At 41.9% G+C, this 24,538-nt stretch overlaps 1 protein-coding gene across 35 annotated transcripts in view; it reads right to left on the bottom strand.

Moving 5' to 3' along the window:
- magi1b (membrane associated guanylate kinase, WW and PDZ domain containing 1b) overlaps positions 1-24,538 on the bottom strand; it is a 151,293-nt gene that overhangs the window by 62,234 nt on the left and 64,521 nt on the right. For all 35 annotated transcript variants that reach the window (XM_080891235.1, XM_080891268.1, XM_080891267.1 and 32 more), the window contains exon 2: positions 17,639-17,755. In XM_080891235.1, coding sequence (XP_080747361.1) covers positions 17,639-17,755 — 117 coding nt within the window. The remainder of the gene's footprint in view (positions 1-17,638; positions 17,756-24,538) is intronic.

Raw genomic sequence — 24,538 nt, 5'->3', positions numbered from 1 at the left:
ATCAACTGTGAACCTAACTGTAACCAAGTGACAAACTTCACTTTGTACGTTGAGCTTAAAAAAAAAAAAAAAAAAAAGGTAAAATACCATTTTCAGGTATACAATTGTTCCTGGCTAACAGAAGGCCCCTTCAGACTGAATTTCTCAATCATTTCAAAGTGAGGACATTCTGTCAATCAGACATGTGTCACCTTCACTATAACAATCTTCAGTAGTATCATCTGTCGTTTGTGAGATTTCATAGGACTCCGTCTGACCTATAACGCACGAGGTCAGATTTGTCAAACCTCGGCACCTTAATTCTGATACCAGATTTATGACTGAGGATTTCAAATTTTGAAATGGATCCATAAACTTTAGTAAATGGATTAGTCAACTATAACTGACAGCTCAACTGTCTGTAGTCAAATATATAATCAGTCATTTTCTGTTAGATATGAATCGATGCTGTCTTCATGACGGGATTAATTTAACCTACACAGGGATGCTGCTGCATCAGGGAGTGCAATTATTTCCCTGTTTGGTTTCCTCTATTTGGTGCAGCAGGTGTGGAATACAGTGGTTCCTCGCTGTTTCGATTGCTTTTGGTGCAATTTTGCACTTTTTTGGTGGTGGTGGTGGTGGTGGTGGTGGGGGGGGGGGGGGGGGGGGGGGGGGGGTGTTTTGTTTGTGTTTTTTTTTTTTTCACAGCACATTGTGTTCTGCGTCCTGATCGACTGTAGACCATCTTCAGTCAATCAATCTCGTGCCGTGTCTCCTGTACAGAACAGAATCCGTCCAGCTTGTCAAATTTACATAAACCTTTGCTAGCAGAAGACAACAAACGCAACAGTGTTGACGTCAAAGGATTATAAGGCGCATTAAGTTAAACCAAACAGTCAGATAAGTCAAATTTTACTCATTCTTCTTGCTTCCTCCACTTCCGTACCATTGATTCATTAATGTTGAATTCTCTCGCAGCTGCTCTGTTCCCACGTTCTGGACCTGAAATCAGGGCTTGATCTTTGGTGTCATTCTATAATACTGGACTTGGTTTGAACTTTGAGAGCATTTAAACAAGAAACGTGTGAAAATGTCAACGCCTGTCTGAGAAAAGTGTAGAAAGTGTGCAGTGAGGGGTTTTACAGCCTTAAAACATCTATAATAATTGTAAAAAATAAAGTTAGCTATTTTGCGGATTTCACCTATTGCGGGTTATTTTTAGAACGTAACACCCGTGATAAACGAGGGACCACTGTAAACCCAGAGGAACTATTTCTGGAAACAAGTATCAGCAAGGCTTTGTCAAAACTCAGATTGAACGTCATTATTCTGAACTGTTGTAATGTGTGGAAGTTCCTTCCAGGAAGTTTGTTTTTCGGGGGGATTTTTTGTCAGGGAGTGAGCAAAAGCAACATACAAAAGGTATATGGTGAGGTCAGTGTGTGCCTCAACGTTTGTATTCGGTTGCATTTAGGCACCAGCGTTGATAACACGTTCATCTTTGCCGTCTGAACAAAAATTAGATTCATCTCTAAAGAAGGCAGTTTGGACAAAGTGAGACTGTGAGAGAGGTTAGAAAGCAGTCATTTCTTTATTTTGCTGTGCTTTAAATCAATCATTTCTGTCAGTGAGCTGCGAATATCACAACAAGACACATGAGCACAGCTGTTATCTTGTGCACGCCAAGCTCTTAATGGGATAGTGTTCAGATGTGCCGTGCTGAAAGTGATGTGTAAATGTTCGTAACACACTCTTCCAGAAATCTATTTAGGGTGTGCATCCAGCGAAGAAGCCGCCACGTTCAGATAGTGTCAAATTAACCGAAATGACTGCACGTTCTTACAGCAAAAGCATTGAAGTCCTCTGACTTTGAACTTTACTACATTCTAATAGGCACAATCAAAAACGTATTCACTCACTACAACAGTATCTGCTTCAGGGTCTACACAGCCCATCACCGACGAAACTAGATCACTCCGCTCTTCATTCAAGAAACACTCCCTGTAATTCTTTCCATTTTCTCCATGTTCCTCTAGCATTACAATTAGAGGTTTCATAGGCAGATAAGCTCATGAACTCTGTGACCTCCCAGTCATCATCCTGAAATGTTTAACATCCCTCTTCCACTATAGCCTAAGACTCCACGTTCCTCCCTGCAGCAACTCCCCCAGCTCCTGACTCCAAAACAAGCCCATTGCCATTTTCTCGTAGCATTGCAACACTCAACATTAGTCAGCGTTCCTTGTAAACACTTGGGAAGATATTTGCAATGACAATTTTGTTGTCAGTGCTTTGAATTGAATATTGAATTGAATTAAGTGCTGTCAGGTTTCCAGTGTTGTCCACCTTACGGCTGCACTGAAAACTACTGATACTAGCTGAAGTTTTGTATAAGCCCCCCCTAGTTTCACTATATTAAAGTTGCTAAAACCTTAGTGATAAATTCCTAACTTGGTAAGCAGATAACATTTCAGGGCTTCTTATTTGAGTTGCTCTTGAACCTTTTCTTGAATGATGCAGTGTTCAAAAGTTGTTTATAACACTTTTAAATCAGCTATTTTGATCGTGTAAAGATCTGGATTGCACATGCATGTTTCTGTTGGCAAGTAAAAGTAAAAGAAACCTTCATAATTCTTGAACATCTGAAGTTTAATGTATTTACAAAACAAGTGAATGACGACTACTTTAGTGACCTTAGTAATAATCAGAATTTCGCAGAATCGGGTTTATCAGCAATCAAGGGCATAATGTTGCACGTGCACGTCTTTCAAACCACAATCAATAGATGACAGCAACTAGCCACGACCCTCACTGTGACCTTGGCCTGCCCACTTTGTCTAAACTGTCACTCGGCTTACAGCAGATCAATATCAGACTGCCTCCTTTTGTGCCAATGTCCCATTATCCAAACTGAACCGGGGTGTTCAGGGTTCATATTTTGGTTCAACGACGAGGAGAAAAATAATTTGATGTGTAATGGTGACACATATTACATACCAAAGGAAAAAAAAATCAAGACTTCACACAAGATGACTAACAATAACTGTCTCTTTCACAAATACACGGCCTAAGAATTTACATGGAATCTCATTACTTATCAAACAAAACATGCATGCAGTACACCTTATGATTTCCTGCTCTAAAGCAAAAAACTGATATAATGATCTTTACAAACTAACTTCAAGCACAGCTGACACTAGTGCCAGAGAAATCCAAGCAGCTCATCCATATTTAATTGATGGTAGACTATTTTGAGGGATCGTCTCCCCAAAGCAACCAAGTTGCCAAATAAGTCGGGACGCTGTGTGGAGACTGAATCTAATGTTTTATAATCATTTATAAATCACTCGTGTTTTAATTGGGAAAAAAATATTATTTTGGGGGGGGAAACCCAACTTATTAAACTAGGTGATATGTTTTGACAGAGCCATATTTAATAATAATTATTAACCACCTCCTCGAGAATATGCATGGTAGACTTAACTGTTGACGAGGCAGTCTTTCACAGCATGGTGAACACTTCCACACCTTCACCTCTAAAAAGCTCAACCTTCTATAAGACACTAACCAATTATTGTTACTGACCTGTTTCTTAATAATGTCATCAGCTGTAAAATGTCCAAATAGCTGCTGTTTTGATCATTTGTCTCCATCTCACCCTATCCCTAATATCCTTTCTCACCCCAGCCCTCTGCATGTCCTCCTTCACCGCATCCACGAGTCTTCCTCTGCTCTTTCCTGCCAGTTTCCTCTTCAACATCCTTTGTCTAGTGTATCCAGTACTCTGTTCTGAGCGCGTCTGAACCATCTCTTGCCTCTCTAACTTTATCTTCAAATTGCTCAACCTGAGCTGTCCCTCTGATGTACTAATTTCTAATCCGCTCCCTCCATCCCCTACCGGGTCGGCATCCTGTCCAAACCACACATCATAGCAGGTCTCACGACCATCATGTGAACCTTCTTTTTCGCTCTTGCTGCCATCCTTCTGTCGCAGATTGGCACTGGCACTCATCTCCACCCACTCCACCCCACCTGCACTCTCTTCTTTACGCCCCTTGTGGACTGTCCATTGCTTTGGATGGTTGACCCCAGGTATTTAAACTCTTCTACCCTCACCACCTCTGCTTGTTGCAGCTTCACTGTTCCACCCATCTCCCTCTCATTCACACTCACAGCTATATGTATTCTGCCAACGTTCATTCCTCTTCTCTCTAGTCCATGTCTCCATGTCTCCAGGCTCTCATCCACCTGCTCTCTCCTCTCACTACAGATCACAGTGTTGTCTGTGAGCATCATAGTCCATGGAGACTCCTGCCTGGCCTCATCTGTCAACTTGTCCATCACCACTGCAAACAAGAAGGGGCTCAGAGACTATCCCTAACATAATCCCACCCCACCTTGAATCCATCCGTCACTGCTGCCCCAGACCTCACCAATGTCTCGGTGTCCTTGTACATGTGAAGTGTCATCTTTGGGGTATTTTTATAAACCACTACATTCTGTTTTAATTATATTTTATGTAGTTTTTTTTCTAACCTTACTGGATACAAGGTTGGACACTAGGTTTAGCAACATTTGAGAAGTCAGTGCATGATATCTCAGTTAGATTTGAGAGTACAATGACACAAGAGCATGATAACACTGTTTAATTATTCTTCACTTAAACATATTCCACAACACTATGAAGGACAGAAGTCTATGAGGACTTGAACCTTGATGAATTATATAGGAGACAGAAGACCTAACATAGGAGATGTTCTAGTAGACAGTAGCTGGGCAACAACTGAGTCAGATGATAGTCAGTGACAAAGTAAAAGACAAAAGTAATCTTAGCCATATTTCCTTAACACAATGACATTAAGGCAGATGAAAAAGAAGTAGAAGGAGGCTCTACAGGCACGCACACAGCTTCTAAAAATAGCCACGTGTGATAAATCTGTTTATTTCCTACACTTGCATTCCCCCAGAGCAACAGAGGACCCTGGGCACATATCCCCCCAGGCCGAGGCCGGGCCTTTCATTTTGGTGGTGACCTACATTTAATTCCTTCCACAAGGACAACGCAGGGCTTGACTCCACGGATGACTTTGTCATCATAGCTGGGAGCTGGGAAGTCGCCCTCCTTGACATCTTTATTTGATCCAGTTTGAAGCTTTAGTTTGGCAAAAATCATTAGGGCATCTTCAGCCCGCTTAAATCTTTAAGCTGTCATGGTTTAAAAAGAGGCAAAAGAACCAGGCTGAAATATACTTCTTTGATATTACTATCAGCTGGTCTTTTAACTCTTAACCCCTTGGACGCTAACTTGGAGTAACCCTTGAGCTTTTTTCCAAAAGCAGTTTCAGTCATATTTCAGGCCTATGGTCTCTGCCTCTGCAGCTACCCTTGGAAAAACTCTGAAACTATTCTAATGATCATTAAATCATGTCTTTACTGATATAGCAATAAAGGGTATGGAAGGGTCTTCAAATGTTGTCCTTAAGGGGGAAAGATTTACAGCAAGAAGGTTCTTAGTGCAAATCTCAAGGTTTGAGCGTTTCTAGATGATGGTGATGATGAAGGTCACCATGGAAATATAAGGTTCAACTTAAAAAAAAAGCAGTGACCCAGGTCAGGATATCCAAATAACACGATTATAATAGTTCTAACCTTGAAAAACTGTTCCACACAATTACTGTGTACCTGATATTTGAATTAAAAGACTTATAGGTCAAGCCTGTCCAAACGGCATTTCTTTATGAATTCTTTCACAACGACATCCAAGACAAATTACTGCCGCACACGTGCCGACTTTTTAAACATGTTTTTGCACGTGATCGATACCTGCCTAATCTGCAACAGCCACACCAGAAAGCAGAAGTTATTTTGTCACTGCTGATGACGCAACAGTATTGTTAAAAAAGCAACATGAACTGGGTTAATGCACACATGTCACACTGTATGGTTATAATTAGCAATAGTGTGCACACCGCAGCAATTTCTGTATAAAAAATTTGCAGCATCTATGTAAAACCATGATGTATTTGATTACACACACGCACCCTTTCAAAATAAAATAATTTTTGATCAATCACAACAATAAAGACATCTTTCTTTATTCAGTGCAATTGTTTAGATATCAGATATATCAATAAAGGATACTGTGCCACAGACAGGCACAAAGGAGTGTATTTGCAGGCTGTAGCAGTTCAGGTGAGCGGTTTAGGAAGCATGCAGAGGGTTCTTTCACGTAGAGATAGCATGAGAAAATACATTTAATGATTTTTTTTGTATGGAGTCATTTTAAAAACTGACAGCATGATTTTTGTATTTTTGGTTTGTTTGTTTTTTTTTTACTGGAAACTGTCAAATTGACTCCAACTAATCTGTATTGGTGCTGAAAATAACTTATCAGTTTTGTAATGGGGCACTTCAGGGTATGCCCACACTATATCAACAGACACGCTATATCAACAGAATGACCAGTGTGACCTAAAAAACAAATGTCATTCAAACATCGAGGTTCAGAGAAACAACATACAGATTAGTGGGTTTCTGGATTTAGAAATAAAAGCAGCATATTAAAACAATCATTGTTTGTTTCAACACTTTCACCACTGAAGTGATCAGTGCTGTGAGTGAAAAGTAGGCCATCATAAATGTGTTTGGCAATGATTCATTATCATAATTGTTCTATTAATAGAGCCAGCTGTTCTTATTCGGCTTCTGTGCTGCCATTCAGGTCACTCAGGACAGGAGTTATTTGAAACGGTGCATTTTAAGTGGTCTGTGACTGACACATAGACAATGGCGCCACTCCTAAACTCTGACAGCATATTTGGACAAAATGTTGTTTTTCTACACGTGATAAGACACACACACAGACACAATACAAGGCACAATGTATTCCAGGTTATATGTATGAGCTAGGGTAGAGCAGAAGCTGTTATCTGCAAAAGTTGGTTAAAACTTTCATGACACGACTCAGTGGATAGTCCACAGGGACTTGTGATGTTCACTCCCTCTGCTTCCATTCCCTCCATCACTCCTTTCTGCTTCCATCACTTCTCCAGTTCATTGATTAAGACCACAGGCTCCACCCAGTCTCTGATCTGCTCATTTGTGATTTCTCTGTCTGCAGTACGCTTGGCAGTTATAACAGCAGCTTGTGTGGTCAGGCAAAACTCTTCCTGTTTCGGGTTTGAATGGTGGAGAACTGTGGTTCTCCTCAAGTCTCACACCGGGTCCCACTGTAGGCCCAAATCTGTTTTTCTGCTCTAATGTTGCTGATGTCATACAATCCAGAAGTATAATTACAGCTTAATTCATTTTGGCTACAGCACTTATGTAAATGACCAGTGATACCGAAATCCAGATGTGAAGGATAAAGAGGATTCGCTTATGGTTTGCGTCAAGTAAAAGAGAAGACATTGTTTGTGCCTGGCTACTGAGATTAATACAATGCATGCTACCAATATTAACTCTTTCCCCATCAGATGCCTGCTAGATGTAACCTTTGTCCCTTTTCTCAACAGAGTGGTCCTATTTCATGGCTGCTTCACAAGTTAGTATAGTCAAACCACAACTTTATTGATATATATCAGGGGTGGGGGAACTCCATGCCTCAACGGTCAGTGTCCTGCAGGTTTTAGATGTGTCCCTGATCCAACACAGCTGACTTAAATGGCTAAATAACCTTCTCAACATGTCTTGAAGTTCTCAACAGGCCTGGTAATGAACTAATCATTTGATTCAGGTGTGTTGGCCCAGGGTGAGATCTAAAACCTTCACGACAACGGCTCTCGAGGCCTGGAGTTCCCCACCCCTGATATATAGTTATGTGCCAAAACTTGGGGGAGGTTGCCAGATGTCATCTTTATGGGGGTAACAGTTAACACTAAAAGGCATTCTGGTTAAAAATCTACACCAAACATTTCAGATTTTGGTCATTTTTTAGTCATAGGATGCTAGCAGCTGCAAATGAACTCTTGACCAGCTATCTTCTAGCAGCAATGAATAGCAGGTTAGAGAGGTCATGCAAGTTCATGTCCGTAAAACTCGATACACCAGGATCTTTTTAAAACATCTTCATAGACAAATATGATTGTCTTGACGTCACATGAGGCTGATTACCAGGGGTGGGCAATTCCAGGCCTTGAGGGCCGGTACCCTGCAGGTTTTAGATCTCACCCTGGGTTAACACACTTGAATCAAATGATTAGTTCATCACAATTCCTCTGGAGAACTACAAGACATGTTGAGGAGGTAATTTAGCCATTTGAATCAGCTGTGTTGGATCAAGGATACATCTAAAACCTGCAGGACACCGGCCCTCGAGGCCTGGAGTTGCCTACCCCTGCTTTATATGTAGCCCTTTTTACTAGTCTCCAACTCTTCCAATCAACTAGACAAGGCACCTAACACATAAACCTATGGGACACAAAGTGCCTATGGTTTGTTCTTATAACTGTGACAACATCCAGACAATTTATTTTTTAGTCAAACTCATTACAAAAATTCCATAATCGTTATAAAAGAGAAAAGCTTATTTTGGAAAGTATTTACGCATTTTGCTTTTGGTAGATTAAACACAAGACAAGAATAAAGGGGGGGGGGGGGGGGGGGGCACCACACACACAAGGTAACTATAGCCAAGTTTTCAGGGTTTTTTTCCTTCAAACGGGCCACATTTTGTTGATTCACTGTGGTTTATTAGAGCATCTGCTTTGATTAAATAGGTGCCAATTTAAAGAATACTGTATGTAGCTGGTGGAAAATGACAAGGAAGCAGCACGGATTATGGGCCTGCCTCAGAAATCTGGCTACAGTCTTAGACCCAACTGTTGTGCAGAAGCTATTACAAAAGCATTTCCCTCAGTCTCCACAATAAACATGCTCTCATGTCAAAGCTAGCCGGCTAGTCCACATTTTCCAAGAAGATACTGAGGCATGTCTTCATGGATAATTTTCAAGACGCGCACAAGCACACACACACACACACACGTGGGGGGGTAGCAGACTGGCGCTATAGTCCAAAACCAAAACAGAGCCATCCACCATCTTGGCCAGAGCAAGCCTGCCAGTGTTTTTTTTCCCTTCTTTTTTCTCTTCCCCTTTTGGTGTAAGAATGCACGCACACACACACACACACACACACACACACACACACACACACACACACACAAATGCAGGAGGGGTCACAAGCTGACTGGGGTTTGTCACCACGGCAGGGGGATAAGGCCATCTGTCTCAGTAAAGGGTTAATCCAACCAAAAGCACAAGCCACAAATTCCAGCATTTTCCAATCCTCACATTTCTGTTTACATTACATCTTTTTTGTTTTGCTTTATGTTTTTTGACTTTTTTTAGGTTTGAGGAGAGGAGCAGTTGCAGTCCATTGTCCAGGCTTTCAAACAGCCCCAACACCCCAAACAATCTCCCTTATGTGGTGATGATGGGCAAACAAATATTAAAAGGGACCATTTTTGTTGGGGTTTTCTAGACCTATAGTTGCTTTTCATTTGCGATTGACTGCTTTGAGTCAGGGGAGGTAGTTTTCGCCACTCTGGTTGGCTGAAAGAGGTATGCAAATAAGAGACAACGCACACATAAAAATACAAATACACACACCACAATCAGATCAAAGCAGGATTTCTCTTGACCCGCTATGTTCTCCATTCTTTCCCTTTATAAGAAATTCATTCAGCCCCATATGATTCCCATACAGATAGATGAGGACCAGGTTAAAAGGAGAGAGCTAATAAAATCCACTGCCAGTAGTGCAGTGTGAAGCTAAATCAGGCAGAAACCTGCCTGAAAATGCCCCTGCGCACACACTCACAGCCGGCCTTTGTCTTTTTTATTCCACCCATAAAGGAAAAAAGCACCATGGGCTAGCTACTACCTACAGCAATATGAAAATGGAAAAGAAAGGCTCTAAAACGATCCATTTAGAGGGGCGGGGTGGGAGCAGGGATGGGGATGGGGAGGGGGTCATCCAGACATGAGATCGAAGAAAAAGAAAAAAAAGAAAGAAAAGAAAGGTTGGGGGGGAGAAAGAGGAAGGATGAAAGAAAGGCAAAAGCTAACCGTAGCATCCCAGAAGCTGCAGACAGACAAACATACAGGCGGCAGTTTGCTGCTGGAGGCAATGGCTTCCAATGTGATCACACATGTCAACAGATCACACAGCCTTAACAGAGCCATCACAGGGCTGAAGAGCTTCCACCACAAACACACATACTGTACATTCACAAACAGGAAGTGACACTTTGCGCACACAAACACACACGGGGGCAGCGTGTCGGGCCACAGACAAAAATACACACAGACACGAGCATACCTGAGACAGACAGACACAGACACACACAGCTTCCGTTTGACCACAACACATCAGCCTCCATTACTGCCAGCGATGTGCCTCCGTCTCCCTCGCTCTGCTCCTCATACCTTCCGCCTGATGCACAGCCATCCCCATCGCCTGCCTCTCCATCCCAACCCCCAACCATTAAATCACAGCAACCCTAGGTGTCTCTTCTGCAAAGAAAACTCAAATCAAAATACCTCAATCAGGGAGCCTTTGAGGGGGGGGTGGGCTTCTGCTCCTTCCACTACAGTCCACAGAACAACACCACATCAACAGGAGACAGGAGGAAAAAAAAAAAATCCAATCAGGTGTAGATGAGGAATGAGGAGGGGGGGAGAGAAACAACCCAAAAAACAAACAGTGCAGCTCCACCGTTCCTTCTCCTTTCCACCTTCTCCTTCCTTCTCCTGTGTGTCTGTCCTCTGTCCAGCTTTGTGATGCTAAGCTAACTTGAGCTAAGCTAAGCAGCATCCACACACTGACTTATAATGCGCTCCCGTCTCATACCCACACACACCAGCGCTGAGCTGAGCTTCAGTCTCTCTCTCGCTGACTGAGCCCCGCTGTTTTCCGTCTCGCAGGCACCCACATGCACCCGCCCACTTCCCCCTGCTCCCTCCCCTCCTCTTGGCTATTCACCCCTATTCTTTCTTGTTCTCATAGATCCCATCGGATCCCAACGACACCTCTTGTTTCACCGCTCCTCTCAGGACACTGATGTTCTTATACACACAAACACGTACGCTTGCTCTGGCTGTTGAACAAGTTCCTGGCAAGTCATCCTTGACCGACATGTGACGAGGAACCTTTTGCAGCAAATAAAGATGTGGAGTTAGGAGGTGAGATGAGAGCTGGCCACAGAGGAATGGACTGAAGTGAGACTGAGGCTGCATAAATATATATGTCAAACGCAAAAGAAGGAGCTAAATAGCCTAATTCCTACACTGCTGATATTTATAGAGGTTACAAGTCTGGTAGATAGATAAGCAAACTATAACACAACTAATCAACCGGGATAACTGCAGAACAATCCCAAAAGAACGAGTTCAAAGGTCCTTCATGTGAGAGTCAAGCTGAAATATGGACAAACAAGAAAAAACATATTTAAACTTTCCAAGTGGAAGAAGCTGCTATGTTGTGCTTTGTTGTTAAGGAAGGGGGCTGGGAAATGCAGTGCAAAGATATACAATGGAGTAAGGTCAAAGGTCAATAAAATCTGCATGCATGGAAATCTCACTTTATTTTGAGTGTGGTGTTGATGGACTGCAGAGCTCAAAAGTTAAATTTTAAAATGTAATGAAGGAGCAACTGCCATCAGGAAAAAAAAAACAAAGTAAATCACTGCTGGACACTTGCATTGGTGCGAGATTTAGCAATAATATTAGCATTTAATCTACAAGGTGTGCTGCTTCTTACGCTCCAAGGGACTTCATCTATCACAAATCCCCTTTATGGCAGCAATCCTTTGATCCTGATAATGGTTTTGTACCCCGGAGAAAAAAATAAAAAATAAAAACCATTTTGCCTATTCGGCAGTTACTGTTTCCTGCACAGTTGGCTTCATCTACCTGCAGCATGCTGGGAACCCCCCATTTTAAGTGTGCTCCAACTAATACAGAGATGCTGTTTTGTGACCTAGAGCCCTACCCCTGTGGTTTAAAAAAACAAAAGTCAGCAAAAACAGAAAATAAATCTGTACAACAACAATGTTCCTATGTCTGCATGAAGCTACACCCAGCAGCTGGTTAGCTAAGCCTTGCAGCCGTTTTTGAAATGAGCAGACACAAATACTGTTTTGGCTACCGTTTCCTCCTCCTCCCAGTTGTCGGGCTAAGCTAACTGTCCCCCGGTTCTATAGCTTAACTTCTGACATAAAGAGATAAATGTATTTCAGAAGATTCTTTTAATTCGCAGATGTCAGCAGGTGTGGTGTGGATGGACTACTGAGATAATGCCAATGTATAGTTCTGTGTCAGTACAAAAGTTGCACTCAAGTATGGCCGTGGTGTAAGGCGTTTGGAGAAGTCCAGCGCGTGGCAAACTTGGCTTTGAGAGATGGTTGAATTCAACAAAGAACTGGTTTAACAGGAAGGATTAGTTGTTGAACAGACATGTTCGAATACACTTAGGAGAGCTTCCCTTACATAGTGCGTGACAGATACCGGACACACGGATTATTTGACTGACATGCATCCTCTTCTCAGGAAAAAAAAAAAAGAGCCTCAAGTTTAGATCTAGGTCTTGTTTTTACCTTGTAGTGCCTTTACTTGACTTCATTTGCTGCTTAGAAAGGGCACCGCCACTCTCAGAGCTTTGTGCATTTCTTTTGCTTTGTTGAGGTACCACTGTGTGATTGCATCTCCGACTGCAATTTTTAAAGTATGACTAGAGAGGCGGCTTGTGTGTCCGTTGTTGACACAGACGAAAACCCGCTCGTATTGGACAGGACAGTGAGCTCTGATCCAACCACAGGTTATACATCTAAATGCTTATTCATGTTTATGTTAGCTTGACTAGCTAGCTAGAATCAACACTGATTTGAGTGTGTTTGTCCCCCAATCTTTCCATCCCCTCTCTCTTTTCTCCTCTCTGCCCATCCCCCCCGCTTCTTGCCCTCCTCCCACACCCAAACTCCACCCTACCCCCATCTCGATCCCCACGGCTTCAGCCCACACCTCCCTCCAAGCCGTCCTCTTAGCCTATATACGGGTCGTCCAATTGTCTGCACTGCCAGTCCCGCAATTCATCATCACTCACACACACACACACACACACACACACACAGACAGACACACGCACGTGAACACAGACTTGTGCAAACCCTGTCCATTTGAGGAGCGATCCCCAAGCCATCGGCATCACAACAACTACAGCAGACAATACTGCTTACTTGCCTTGATGCAGGCGAGATCAGAGCTCCCTTTTCAAGGCTTGTCGACACAGAACGGCGAGATTTAAATATCAGGTATTAAACCCACAGAGCAACCGTCTTCTTCTTGCTACTGCTCCGATCGTTGTAACTGGCAGGGAGGAAAAAAAGAAGAGGAAGACAAAGACTGATACAGAAGGAGAACGGGAGCAGCAGTGGCAGCGGGAGGACGAGAGGCAGTGGTGTCATGAGTTGGGGGGGTCAGGAATGAAGAGGAGGAGGATAGAGGGAGTGGAGGGTCGGTGGGGATAATGGGAGACTGGGAATGTTTGACGTACAGATGGGATGACCACAAGGGAAGCAGATAAATGCCTCGGCAGATGGGGGAGGGTGGGAGTGCTGTGCTTCAAATATTAACAGGGTTATAGGGACAGCTGACTTTTTTGGACATGCGAGTGAGGAAACTAGTTTATGGACAAATGACAACAACAACAACAAAAATTCTCTTGCACTTCTTGTTAGTCATTTCTCCAACCATGTTTTAAAAGTTCATTTTTATCTGGTTTTTACCCCTTAACTATATAATTAGTCCAATTCCACTGTGCCTTTTTAAAACTGCTGGTTGGATGGTAAAATAGCCTCCAATCATTTTTCTATGAAGCGAGTGTGTCTAACTGTTTTTTCTGAAACTGAACATTAGGATATTTACACCAGCTGCTTATGTTTTTTTTTTAATAAAGCTACATTCAAGTTTAAGATATAGTGAAGTGGCGTATGGACAGCAGACAGCAAACACGCACTGAAAACTGTTACAAAATACTGTTTAATCCCTCCGTTGTTGTGTAGTTGTTTAGGGAACCAGTGTGTGTGATATTCTTGCCAATTTCCAGAATAAATCTTAAATCAATTTCTTTACCTTGCTAAGAACCAAAGCAAAACCTGTTTTTCCATGTTTTTTCTAGAATGCACTGACTTTGGAACGACGTCACTCCCGAGTTCCGACATTGGAGCTCTAAAGAATCTGGATCCTGGCGTTTTTCTCATCTCCCTCACCCAGTCGCAGCAGATAGCTCCCCCTCCATGAGCTTTCCTGTTAAAACAGAGTTCTTCCTTCCCACCATTGCCAAGTGCTTCCTCGCAGCGGGCCACCTGATTGTTGCGGTTCTCTCTCCATTTATTGTACAGTGTACCTTACAATGTAAAGAACCTTGAGGCGACTGTTGCTGTGATTTGGTGCTATATAAATAAAACTGAACTGAGCTAAATGTCAAGCAGCTCACAGGTAATACATGGATTTTGACCTATAGTGCTCTGACAGTGACAGGAGGACTATAAAAGTGTAGAAAGGTTGATTAAGCTGCGATACAATTTTTGCCAAATTACACCAGACCTCTCTCTCCTTCTGTTTCTCCACCTGCTGTTTGCTTTAAAAAAAAAAAAAAAAAAAAAATCACACGAGCACAGGAACATGTGAAAGTGCCTTGATCAAGGATCCGACCATTATAAACAAAGATAAACACTGACCTCACACAACTGCAGGTCAAATGCAAACACACCCATTTCACAAACACGTGCTTTTTGCTCTGACTGTGATGGGCATAAGGATACATTTAGTCACTGCCCCATGCAACATGACCTCAAACAACACAAAGAAAATATTAAGCTGTTGCAAAGCATCTCTGAATTCAATATTCTGGTAAAAGATGGACTCTCCACTACGAGCCATGACAATGAAAACTTTAGAGTCCTATTAAACATGTGGCCCGGAGAACACCTTCATGCACCGTTTGCTGCCAACAGCAGCGAGGTTTTTACTGGTGTGCCTCGGACCACTCCGTAATTAAAACGGCTGGCCCCTCCCACCCTCTACCAGTGTCTAGCTGACATATGGCAGTGGAGGTAATGCAGACAAAGTCAGATAGTAATTTGTGTGAGAGACCATGAATAAACTAATTAAAGAAAGCCAGCTGATAAGAACCATGAACATTTTCATCCTTTGGCAGATCCTTTTCAAATCCAATTCCAAAAGAATGAACTTAAAATCCAATATGGCGAGGACATGGAAACCATTTAGCTGTTGAATAACGCTGATTAACACTTTCATCGCAATTTGCATACTGTGGATTTTAATTTATACTAAAAAACAAAACAAAAAAAACAAGCAAAGTTTTTATTGTGGAAATTGTGAAATTATGTAATATTGCTATTGTGAGACTGATGGATATTACTAAAGATCACTATATCACTGCACCACAGATGCAAATATTAAAATGCTGAGTAGAGACATTTGCAGACAAGCCAATCATTTATGCAGTTTTGCTCTTTCCCCCTCGCTTATTATAAGTCAGGCATTCTGTAACCACGATAAGTAGGGATTTCCAACTCGAGCAGCAGGATAATGATTCACTATCCTCTGATTGGTCTAACTGGACCACTTTCAATGTCCTGTGCAATTCAAGGTTAAGTCAAAATTGGCAACAGGCATCAGGCATAAATCTACTCTAGGAATATCATCTGTCTATAAGAATGCTATTATGTTGTTTATACAATAACGCCACATCATTAGCACCAACACTGTATTCAAGTGGTTTTTTTCCTGGAGCAGAGAATGAAACTTCAAATGTCTAATTCCACTTTGAAGCAGTAGATATGAGAGAAATATGCGGCATTAGAAAATAAATGTGCTTTCAAATAACTGTTGCTATATCAACACTAAGAAAAAACACATCAAAGACACCAGGCCTCTATTCCTGGATTATCCAACCAGAGAAGATACTGGTTAGTGATAGAGGGATGCTGATGAAGCTACAGGTACTATATTTACTGCCTTTATTGATCCAGTGGTCATGAGATACTACTAGGCTATTCATCGTCTTATATGCTGGTAAAAAGAAGGCAAATCTACTTTTTGAGGTTTGCGAAGACATGTTATCTATCATCCAAGAGGCTTCTTAAGTAAAAAACAAAAAGGTGAATAGAGGTGGTGGCTTATGATACCAGCTATCAGCCACTTACAATGCAGTCTTAAGACCTCCTCCCAGGTTCTTTAACTCCAACACTCACACCTAACCTAAATGGATCTCAATAGGCAATATGATAGAGTGGGGCAAGGCCCTACATTGGTTTCACCTTTAACCCCTGGTTATGCTAATGACACCCCTTTCTTCACACCGTGGCTTATGTGATGACTCACATGATTGATAGGTCAGGACCACCTCCAAAGACCGCAATCCCCACTAGGGGTTAACGCTGCATTCCAGAAACCACAGAACTCGGGAGTGACACCACTCCTGAGTTAGCATGTTCCCAAAAACACGAAAAACAAGGTAGAGCGATCCAGGCTTTACTAGCAGTTCAGCAAAACACTTGTTTTTTGCACTTAAAAGCACATTCATGGATATGGCCTGGTCAGTGCTCTGAGTATGGCACAACAGTGGCATTACAGAGAAGTTTCAAAGTTCTATGTTCAATGCCGCCATCATGGACTGTTAACTCTGGGCTGCTCAAACTTTGTGAGTAGGACATCAGAGTTGAGAGGGTGTTCCTACTGAGAGCAGGAAAAAAATCCAACTTTCAACTTATTCAGGAACACACCATAAATGTGTGAATAAGTGAAGAATATTCTTGGATGAGCGGTAAAACGTCTTCACAAACTTGACCCTACACAGACTACACTCTCCATTGTGGAAACGGCAGATATTTTTTCCCTTGATCTAACTTGATCTAACGTTACTTGACAGGATGGGTGGTGCGTGCAGCATGCCTAACTTTGTGTCAACTAGTTGATGATTAGTTTGGAAAGAAGGCAGAAGAGCGGGATGAACAGAAATGTTGTGTGATTAAACAGATGAAGTCATGATTAAGGTTTTTCAGGAACAGGATATGAAGCAATCAGTCCTGCTAATTGCACGGCCAATATTGGTTTAAAGACAAACAATCAGGCTTAATTAGAAACAGCGGTAAAGGGTCTGTGTGAGGCAAGCAAACTCATTCATACATGGATCTAAAACTAATGAAGCCTGGATGTGAGACGGCGGTTTGCAATGACCTAAACGAAGAGTTTTCTGATTTTGTTTGGATGCTTACACAACACTGTCCCCTGGTAATGGTAATACGCTACTGCTTAAACAGTATTTAGGGATGGTTAATCATGTGCAAAAGACTGATCAATACTGATGTTCTTTAAGAATATCGTTGCTGATGTGAGGAAGAGGAAGAGCACTGGATAAATGACTGATGGTCACGTACCCTAGAATCTTCTGAATGTATACTGTATGTATGTATACTGTACTTGGACAGACTTTGATGTATGCGTTTGTATGATTCCTTTAATTATGTGTTTTGATGCAAGTCTCATACATTTCTTGAATGCATACTTATTAAAAAGAACGGAATGTGAAAGACACAAGAAGGATTCAGCAAAAGACATGTCATGAACTCACAAGGCACAGCGTGACGGTAGAGGTTGTCTCTGATGGTCTGCTGCAGTTCGTGGTCAGGCGAGGACTTCTGGAAGCGCTGGCTCAGATACTGCTTCAGGTCCTTGGTCAGCTTGCTTCCTGTGATTGTGAACACAAATGTATCAAAACAACTGAAGTAAAAAGCAGGCCAGCACACATAAAAACATCACAAGAGCCAAAATGACACTGTTAATCCACAGCGGAGCGTCAAATGACCACACCGCTTGGCTCCTGTGAAAAGAAATACACAGGTTTGTCCTGCAACTACAGTAAAGCTTGATGCTGAGCGAGTGCACAGCCGTGAATTGTACACTTGCCATCGTCACTGAGAGGGGGTAGCTGGCCGCTCACTCTCGCTCCAGCAGGCCAGGACCAGCCAAATCTAAGACTGCTAGCACCATGGCTAACACAGAAGCAGCCCTCCTACCGTTTAGCCATCTGCACCTCAGACACACATTAGGCAACTAAAGGGCAGCATGAGGGGAAAGTGTCCATATATGTGTGTGTTTGCTCCCGAATCTGTGCCTGTGTGTGGTTATCATAGATACTGTCCACGTTAGTGGCAGTTCCACGCCTGTTCAAACGCATCACATGCAGTCTGAGAACATAACAGAAAAAAAAAAAGAGCCGAGATGTCTGCCGTCACCCTAAACAGACTGAAAAACTGGGTTTTATACTCAATTTATACTCGATGACAATTTCATGATCGAATTTCGTGACAAGACTCCTTCAGGCAACAACAAACATCTTATTTTCTTCATTAGTGTATGTCCCATTACTCATTATACAAAAGATGTATCTCCCATCTTTCCATGGCTGCCGAGACCATTTTTGGTTGTCTTGGGCAAACAACCAATCATAAAAGGCCCTGGTTTCTGTTTCCATGGAAACTGTGTGTAAGTGTGTATGTGTGTGTACATGCGTGCCGGTGTGTGTGTTTAATAAGATGATTGAGATTGTTACCAAAGTACAGAAGAGCATTCTGCATTGGTTAGCAGAAAATATTGTTTTTGTTTTTAATGATGTAAACCTACAATGGAAGCACACCATGCACAGGTATGGTGCGCCTGCCTTTTATTTGATTGTGACCAAATATTTTGTCTGTGATGCATGACAATATACATGAAGAAGCACAAAGTAGATGCAGAAACATATGGGCAAATTATCAAATTGTGGTTTGGAAGCAGTCGGGTAATTAAAATGTCAGCATAGAACACATTTAACTGTTGTTCCTCTGAATTTGCAGTTATTTTTCCTCATCTTCATTTTTCTGTTTTAAATAAAAAGTTCAAATTTAATATTTCTCTTAATTTGTATAAAAAATAAAAAATTTTTTAAAAAAAGCGTCTGTAGATCACACTCCTTACTAGGAGTTAATCCAGCTCCATGTATTGAAATGTAATTGACTCCGTTATAAATAAACTGAGGTCTTCGACCACTGCAAAGGTGAACCGTTATAAATCAGTTTTACTAATCGATGATGCGTAAGCTGTCTATAAAAAGAGGTCAAGTCTTCCATCACTATCTGAGCTTGCTGTTGGGAGGGTATGCTGCTCCTGGCACCGTCCCATACAGACATATCACTCAGTTGTAATCCTCACAACAGGTCACAAGCTAACTCTCACGCCAACAGAGAGCCTAACGCACTCTCTGATGTGCTCATGTACACAATTACTAGAGGGCCATGGGTACTCCTTCCTGCCAGACTTCAGACTGATTGTGTAACCCAATGTGAAATTTGGACTGGACTCCCTGCAATATCACTAAAAGGTCACCCAAAGTGAATGATGGCACAACATAGTACAATTTAGGTTTTTCCTAGTAATGTTAACTCAATATTGTGGTATATTTTTAGCCATAAAGAGGTGTAGCCACTAATATGAATCAAGATCCAAAAATGCTGAATTCTGCAGTTCCAATCAGGCTCAAAACCAAGTGCTCATCAAACTCAGCAGCAGCTTTTGTGCATCATCAGTACACATTATTTTGGCTGATTAAAAGATGAGTCACTCTTTCAGATGAAGCAGGCCGGCTTAAGAAAGCTAGCACAATCCTTTTACGTGGTTGGTGATGGGTGTGCCATCAACAGCACCTCAAGGAGCAATTGCATAAGAGCTAATCCAGTTACATTGAGTCTGTCCTCCCCCAACTCTCTCTTTGTGTGCCATTATCTTGATGGAACAACGATGCTTTCGTAAAAATGAGCAGCCATCCTTCAAAGTCACAAAAGTATGAATAACAAGACCCTAAAGGACTGCCAGAGTAGTAAATGATAAGAAGATAATCAACATGTCCCAATGTAATTAAGTAGATAGCGCTATCTGTCATCCTTCTGCTCCTGTACAGAGCTGATAATTAAGGCTATCCACTGATCCCCACCTGGTGTCAAAATATGGCATTTAACAGTAAGCATTTAGGGGAAAGTCTGACCCAATTTCAACTACCTGCATAGACCAGGCTGGTACTAAAGCTCACCATTACAAAGAAGCTGCTTAAGCCTTTTTTCCCTAAAACTGAAATTACCTGCTAGAGCTCCATATTAAGACTCTATGCCAAAAGTCAAGTCCTAATATATTTCATCTGGCACATCTGAAAGGAACACAATAAAACAAAGCAAAATAAAAATACAATTAGGATTTGTTCAGGATACAAGATCCAGATGTGAGAAGCAAATCAAGTCAACTTAGATGTTACTTGCCTTGGAACTCAAGGCAAATACAAAATAAGGAAAAAACAAAACTCTTTTCAGAAATCACAAGGCCCACAAACTATTTTTTATCTAAAGTCTGCATTTGGCAGCCAAAAGAAACATACAGCTAGCTAACAGTAGAACCTGGCTGAAGGAGATGCTGATAATATTTACATCTTTTCAAACTGTCGAGCACAAGCTTCCCATCACACGTTAAATTATTCTTTTCTTCTAATGTAGTTGGACACTACGAATTCTCCTGACATTTAAACCTTGAGTGGCAAAGTTAATTTTAAGGTCCACCAGAAAGGACAGTAGAAGTACAGCCAAACCCCCAATCTTCCTGCACACTGTGGTACTATTACTTCCATGCTTTAAACGCAAGCCAAATAAAAGCACACCATCTTGAACAATGTTCTACAAGAAGTGCAGGATGAGTGACCACTAGCTTTTCCTTGGCCGGTACTTAGATGTCTGCTGGGACCAAGTATGCATGAGGTTCGGGAGTCAAATGAACCTCTTTCTGCAGCTACACGATGTACTCTGTTGTTTCTGGTATGAGGTCAAATACCATTCGACCACATTTCCTATTGCCTTTCCCTTCCCAGCTGAGTACTTTAAAACCACTATCCTTAAGTGATCCAACAACGTGAGATTCTTTTGTGTCTTTTGCCTCCAAATATGTTTTGGTTGATGAAACGGTAGGAAAAAAAAAATCCACTGTTATTGAGTGGATAGTGTACCAGCAATCTGTCAGGTCAACATGATACCTCTCATGATCACCTCTCCTTAAACCTTAAAGACAGCTAGTCAGCTCCTTAAAAAGACTGCCAAGTATACATTTAAACCATTAACTGCTACCAAGGTGCTGTTTTGGTACCATCTATACAATGACACAGCACTCTGGCTGTGATGGCAAATAGCGCCGCTTCTGTATGTAAAATGAACATCTTAAAAATCTTTCAGTTTTAGTTTTGAGCTTTAATTTCAGATAGTTTTAATTCTGATGCCCTGATGATTTTACCTGTAATTCAGTTAACACAAAAACATCACTCTATGAACCTGCCATGATGGAACAAAGAGCAGGCAGGCAGCAGACTAGAATTCAGAGACCATTTAGCCCAGAGGCCACCCACCCAAATCATACTGCAAACACATAATTAGAAAAGACGTATCCCTAAAACAAAGCCCACCTGTTATAGATTTTCCATAATCCCACTGAAACAAGCAAGATTTTCTAACCGGAGACGTGCGATCTACAACAGAAGGGAGGTGAGCGAGAAGGTTTTTTATACAAAACAGAGAGAGGCAGGGTCTGTCACACAGAACGTGAACATCAGAGTAAGCCAGGCAAAACATCAAAAGAGTTTTTAGACATAGCTGAAATGTGGAAAGCCCCTCTACTTTCCAGGCATCTTCCCCCACTGAACCCAGCCCGGCACCCCTCGGCTGTGATCAGCCAGCCAAGTCCCTGCTCAGACATGCATAGCCAGCCGTAGCACCAGCTAGACCCTCCACTGGCAGTTGACATCTGTATTCACAGCATGGAAAAAGAAAACTTCATTGAAACTCGATCCTCCTTGCTCGCGGGGCAGCCTTAGTAAGAAAGGAAAGGTTTGACCGATTTCTGCTGATTTAGTAATGGGAGGAGTCACGCACCCGTTACACTCTAGACAAGGAATGGCATTGCATAGTGGGGGAGCCCCCAAAAAGCTGGCTCGATATCCAGCAACCTACAGCTACACGTTGGCTACATAACCCTGCTGCTGATCCTAAAATTAATCTTACATGTTTGCACAGTTTTAAAGTAGCTGAGGCTGTCCATTTAGGACTTGGGCTCAGGCCAAAATCCAAACGTACTTAAAGTTGATTACTTTTTCTGGAAGAATCCCATAATGGAAGTTTGACATGCTCTACATGTAATTCCAGACAAGTACTCGCATAAGAGAGTGTGTTTTTCCCCGCTCACATTACTCTCAATAACTTGCAGAAAACAAACTATCATTTCTAATTTTCTCCGATGTGGCAAGAGGAAAAAGATGTCAAAACAGACTGAGTGCTCATGCCACAGCTCAAGGAAACATAGCACTTATAGGCCAGTTGGTACATCTTTCTGTCCACTTTGATACAGAGTGAGAAACCTCGGCAGCCGTTGGATTGATCATCAGTTTTCATCGATGCTGCTTGCAGGTAGAACCCACCATCTGATGGTGATGCCCTCACCTGATTTTTAACATTTTGCAATAGTCTGCATTGTGATTTATCACCTTTTTGTTCAATTGCAAATTATGTCCATGAAGTTATTTCATAGCTGCAAAATGACTTTGTAAAACATATTAACCCTGGTACTAAAACCTGCAGTAAGATAGAGTTTATTTACAGTTGGACATCAGCATGCTGGTCTTATTATAACCATAAATTCCCCACCACTCTGACTTAAATGCATTTCCTGCACTGCTTAAAAAGGCTCTTTGTGCAGAGGCATCTAACGATTTTGACCGCAGGTTCGGTCTTCGCAGCGGGCAATGGTAGATGCAATCGTCCTCTTAACACAAAGCAACACAAAGTGACAAAGCAGAAAACACTGTCATATGCCAGCGAGGATGCCAGCCTGTTTTACACTTAGCCAAGCCAGACTTGGCAGTGCCACCATGTTTGGCTGGGCACTGGGTGTCGTATCGATGTAGAATACACAAAGAGTCTGGCACACAAGGTAACAAATAACTTTTTTTTCCTCCGTCCTCCTCTCACGAATTGTCTTTTGAACATCAAGGGGCATGTTGCCAGGCAAAAGCTATGATTAGAACTAAATCCTCCCTTTCTCTGGGCTGTTTATTGTTAAATTTAGTTCCTCCAAAGTGGGACATAACCGGCTTTAAAGTCAAATGGATTCATGCCATCCCAACTTGACCTACTACAAGTTAAATTTAGCTATGTACACAAGCTGCCCAGAGTCATGTCTTATATAATCACCTCTTAAGTGAGCAGTCCATCCATGGCTCTAGTTAATCAGATAATCGGGGCTAATCAGCATTTAATTGATTTAACTCAGCAGCTATCTACACTTAACATTTTCATCACCCCTGATCAAAGCTTAGCCATATGTCATAATGATTAAGAAACAGGCAGAGAAGTCAGAGAGAGCCGAATGTGACCCTCGACCAGTGACCTCTAGATAGTTCACATCCATATTATCACCGATAACTAAACCACCATGGTTAGGTCTGTGTGCACCAGCGGAGATTATGTAGATCCCTGCGGGTGAAAAACATGGTAAAATGAGGATGGCAGAAATACTTTCCCTTCTAAGTTTTTTATTAAGGTCGTTGTCAAGATATTACTATAATGAACAGCCCTTTGAAAAAGAACTCCCAAACCACCAGGCAGAGATTTCACATTCACAGAGCAGACAGGCATGTGTGTCTGTGCGAACAAGCCCGTCTTTGAACTCAACACTACCCCCTAGGTTGCTCTATTAGATGTGGCTTGCATCACAGCAATAGATGGGCTCTGTATCCATAGCAACAGCTGCCAGATGAGTACAGGCTGTGGTAAAAGGTGGTGATGGGAGACAGCAAGGCATAGTCTGCTGCCCCCCTCTGGACTATCAATGCTTTACAAAAATACAAGAAAAAGCAAAAAAATGGATCAAGAGCCACATTAAGAACAGTGACACATGGAACTGAGTTTTTAATGTAAATGTGCTGCTCGGTGCAATATAAAGAAATTACGACTTACTCTAAACGTATGCATGGCTACTTCACATGTAAAATATTGCTTGAACTGATAAAAATGTCAACAAAGAGACTGAAATACTACAGCTACAAAGACTTCACACTAAACAAGAACTAAAATGAAGTTTAGAGCTTAAAGGTAAAAGAAAATAAATAAATAATCTGCCGCAATAGTTACAAGATGAGCTACATGAACCATAAATCTGAAATGCCTATAGTGAGACATCGGTACTATAACCTCACGGACAAATTACCGATGCAAAACTGAATGAGGTGTGTGGATGCTAAAAAGATTAGTTGAAAAACAATGTTGAGATGTATACCTTACAGTTAACTGAAAAATGTAATCAAGTCTGCACATCAGAGGTACTGGGAACTCTGTGAAACTCAAAAGTGGTCTTTGCAGTGACTAACTGAAGTGAAAAGATCACAGACTGCCTTCAGCGCTCTGAGACGTGA

The sequence above is a fragment of the Rhamphochromis sp. 'chilingali' genome (genome assembly GCF_963969265.1).
Source record: "Rhamphochromis sp. 'chilingali' genome assembly, chromosome: 9".
Lineage (NCBI taxonomy): Eukaryota > Metazoa > Chordata > Actinopteri > Cichliformes > Cichlidae > Rhamphochromis > Rhamphochromis sp. 'chilingali'.
Note: the sequence above shows the minus strand (reverse complement) of the source record. Positions and strands in the feature narration are given on the sequence as shown.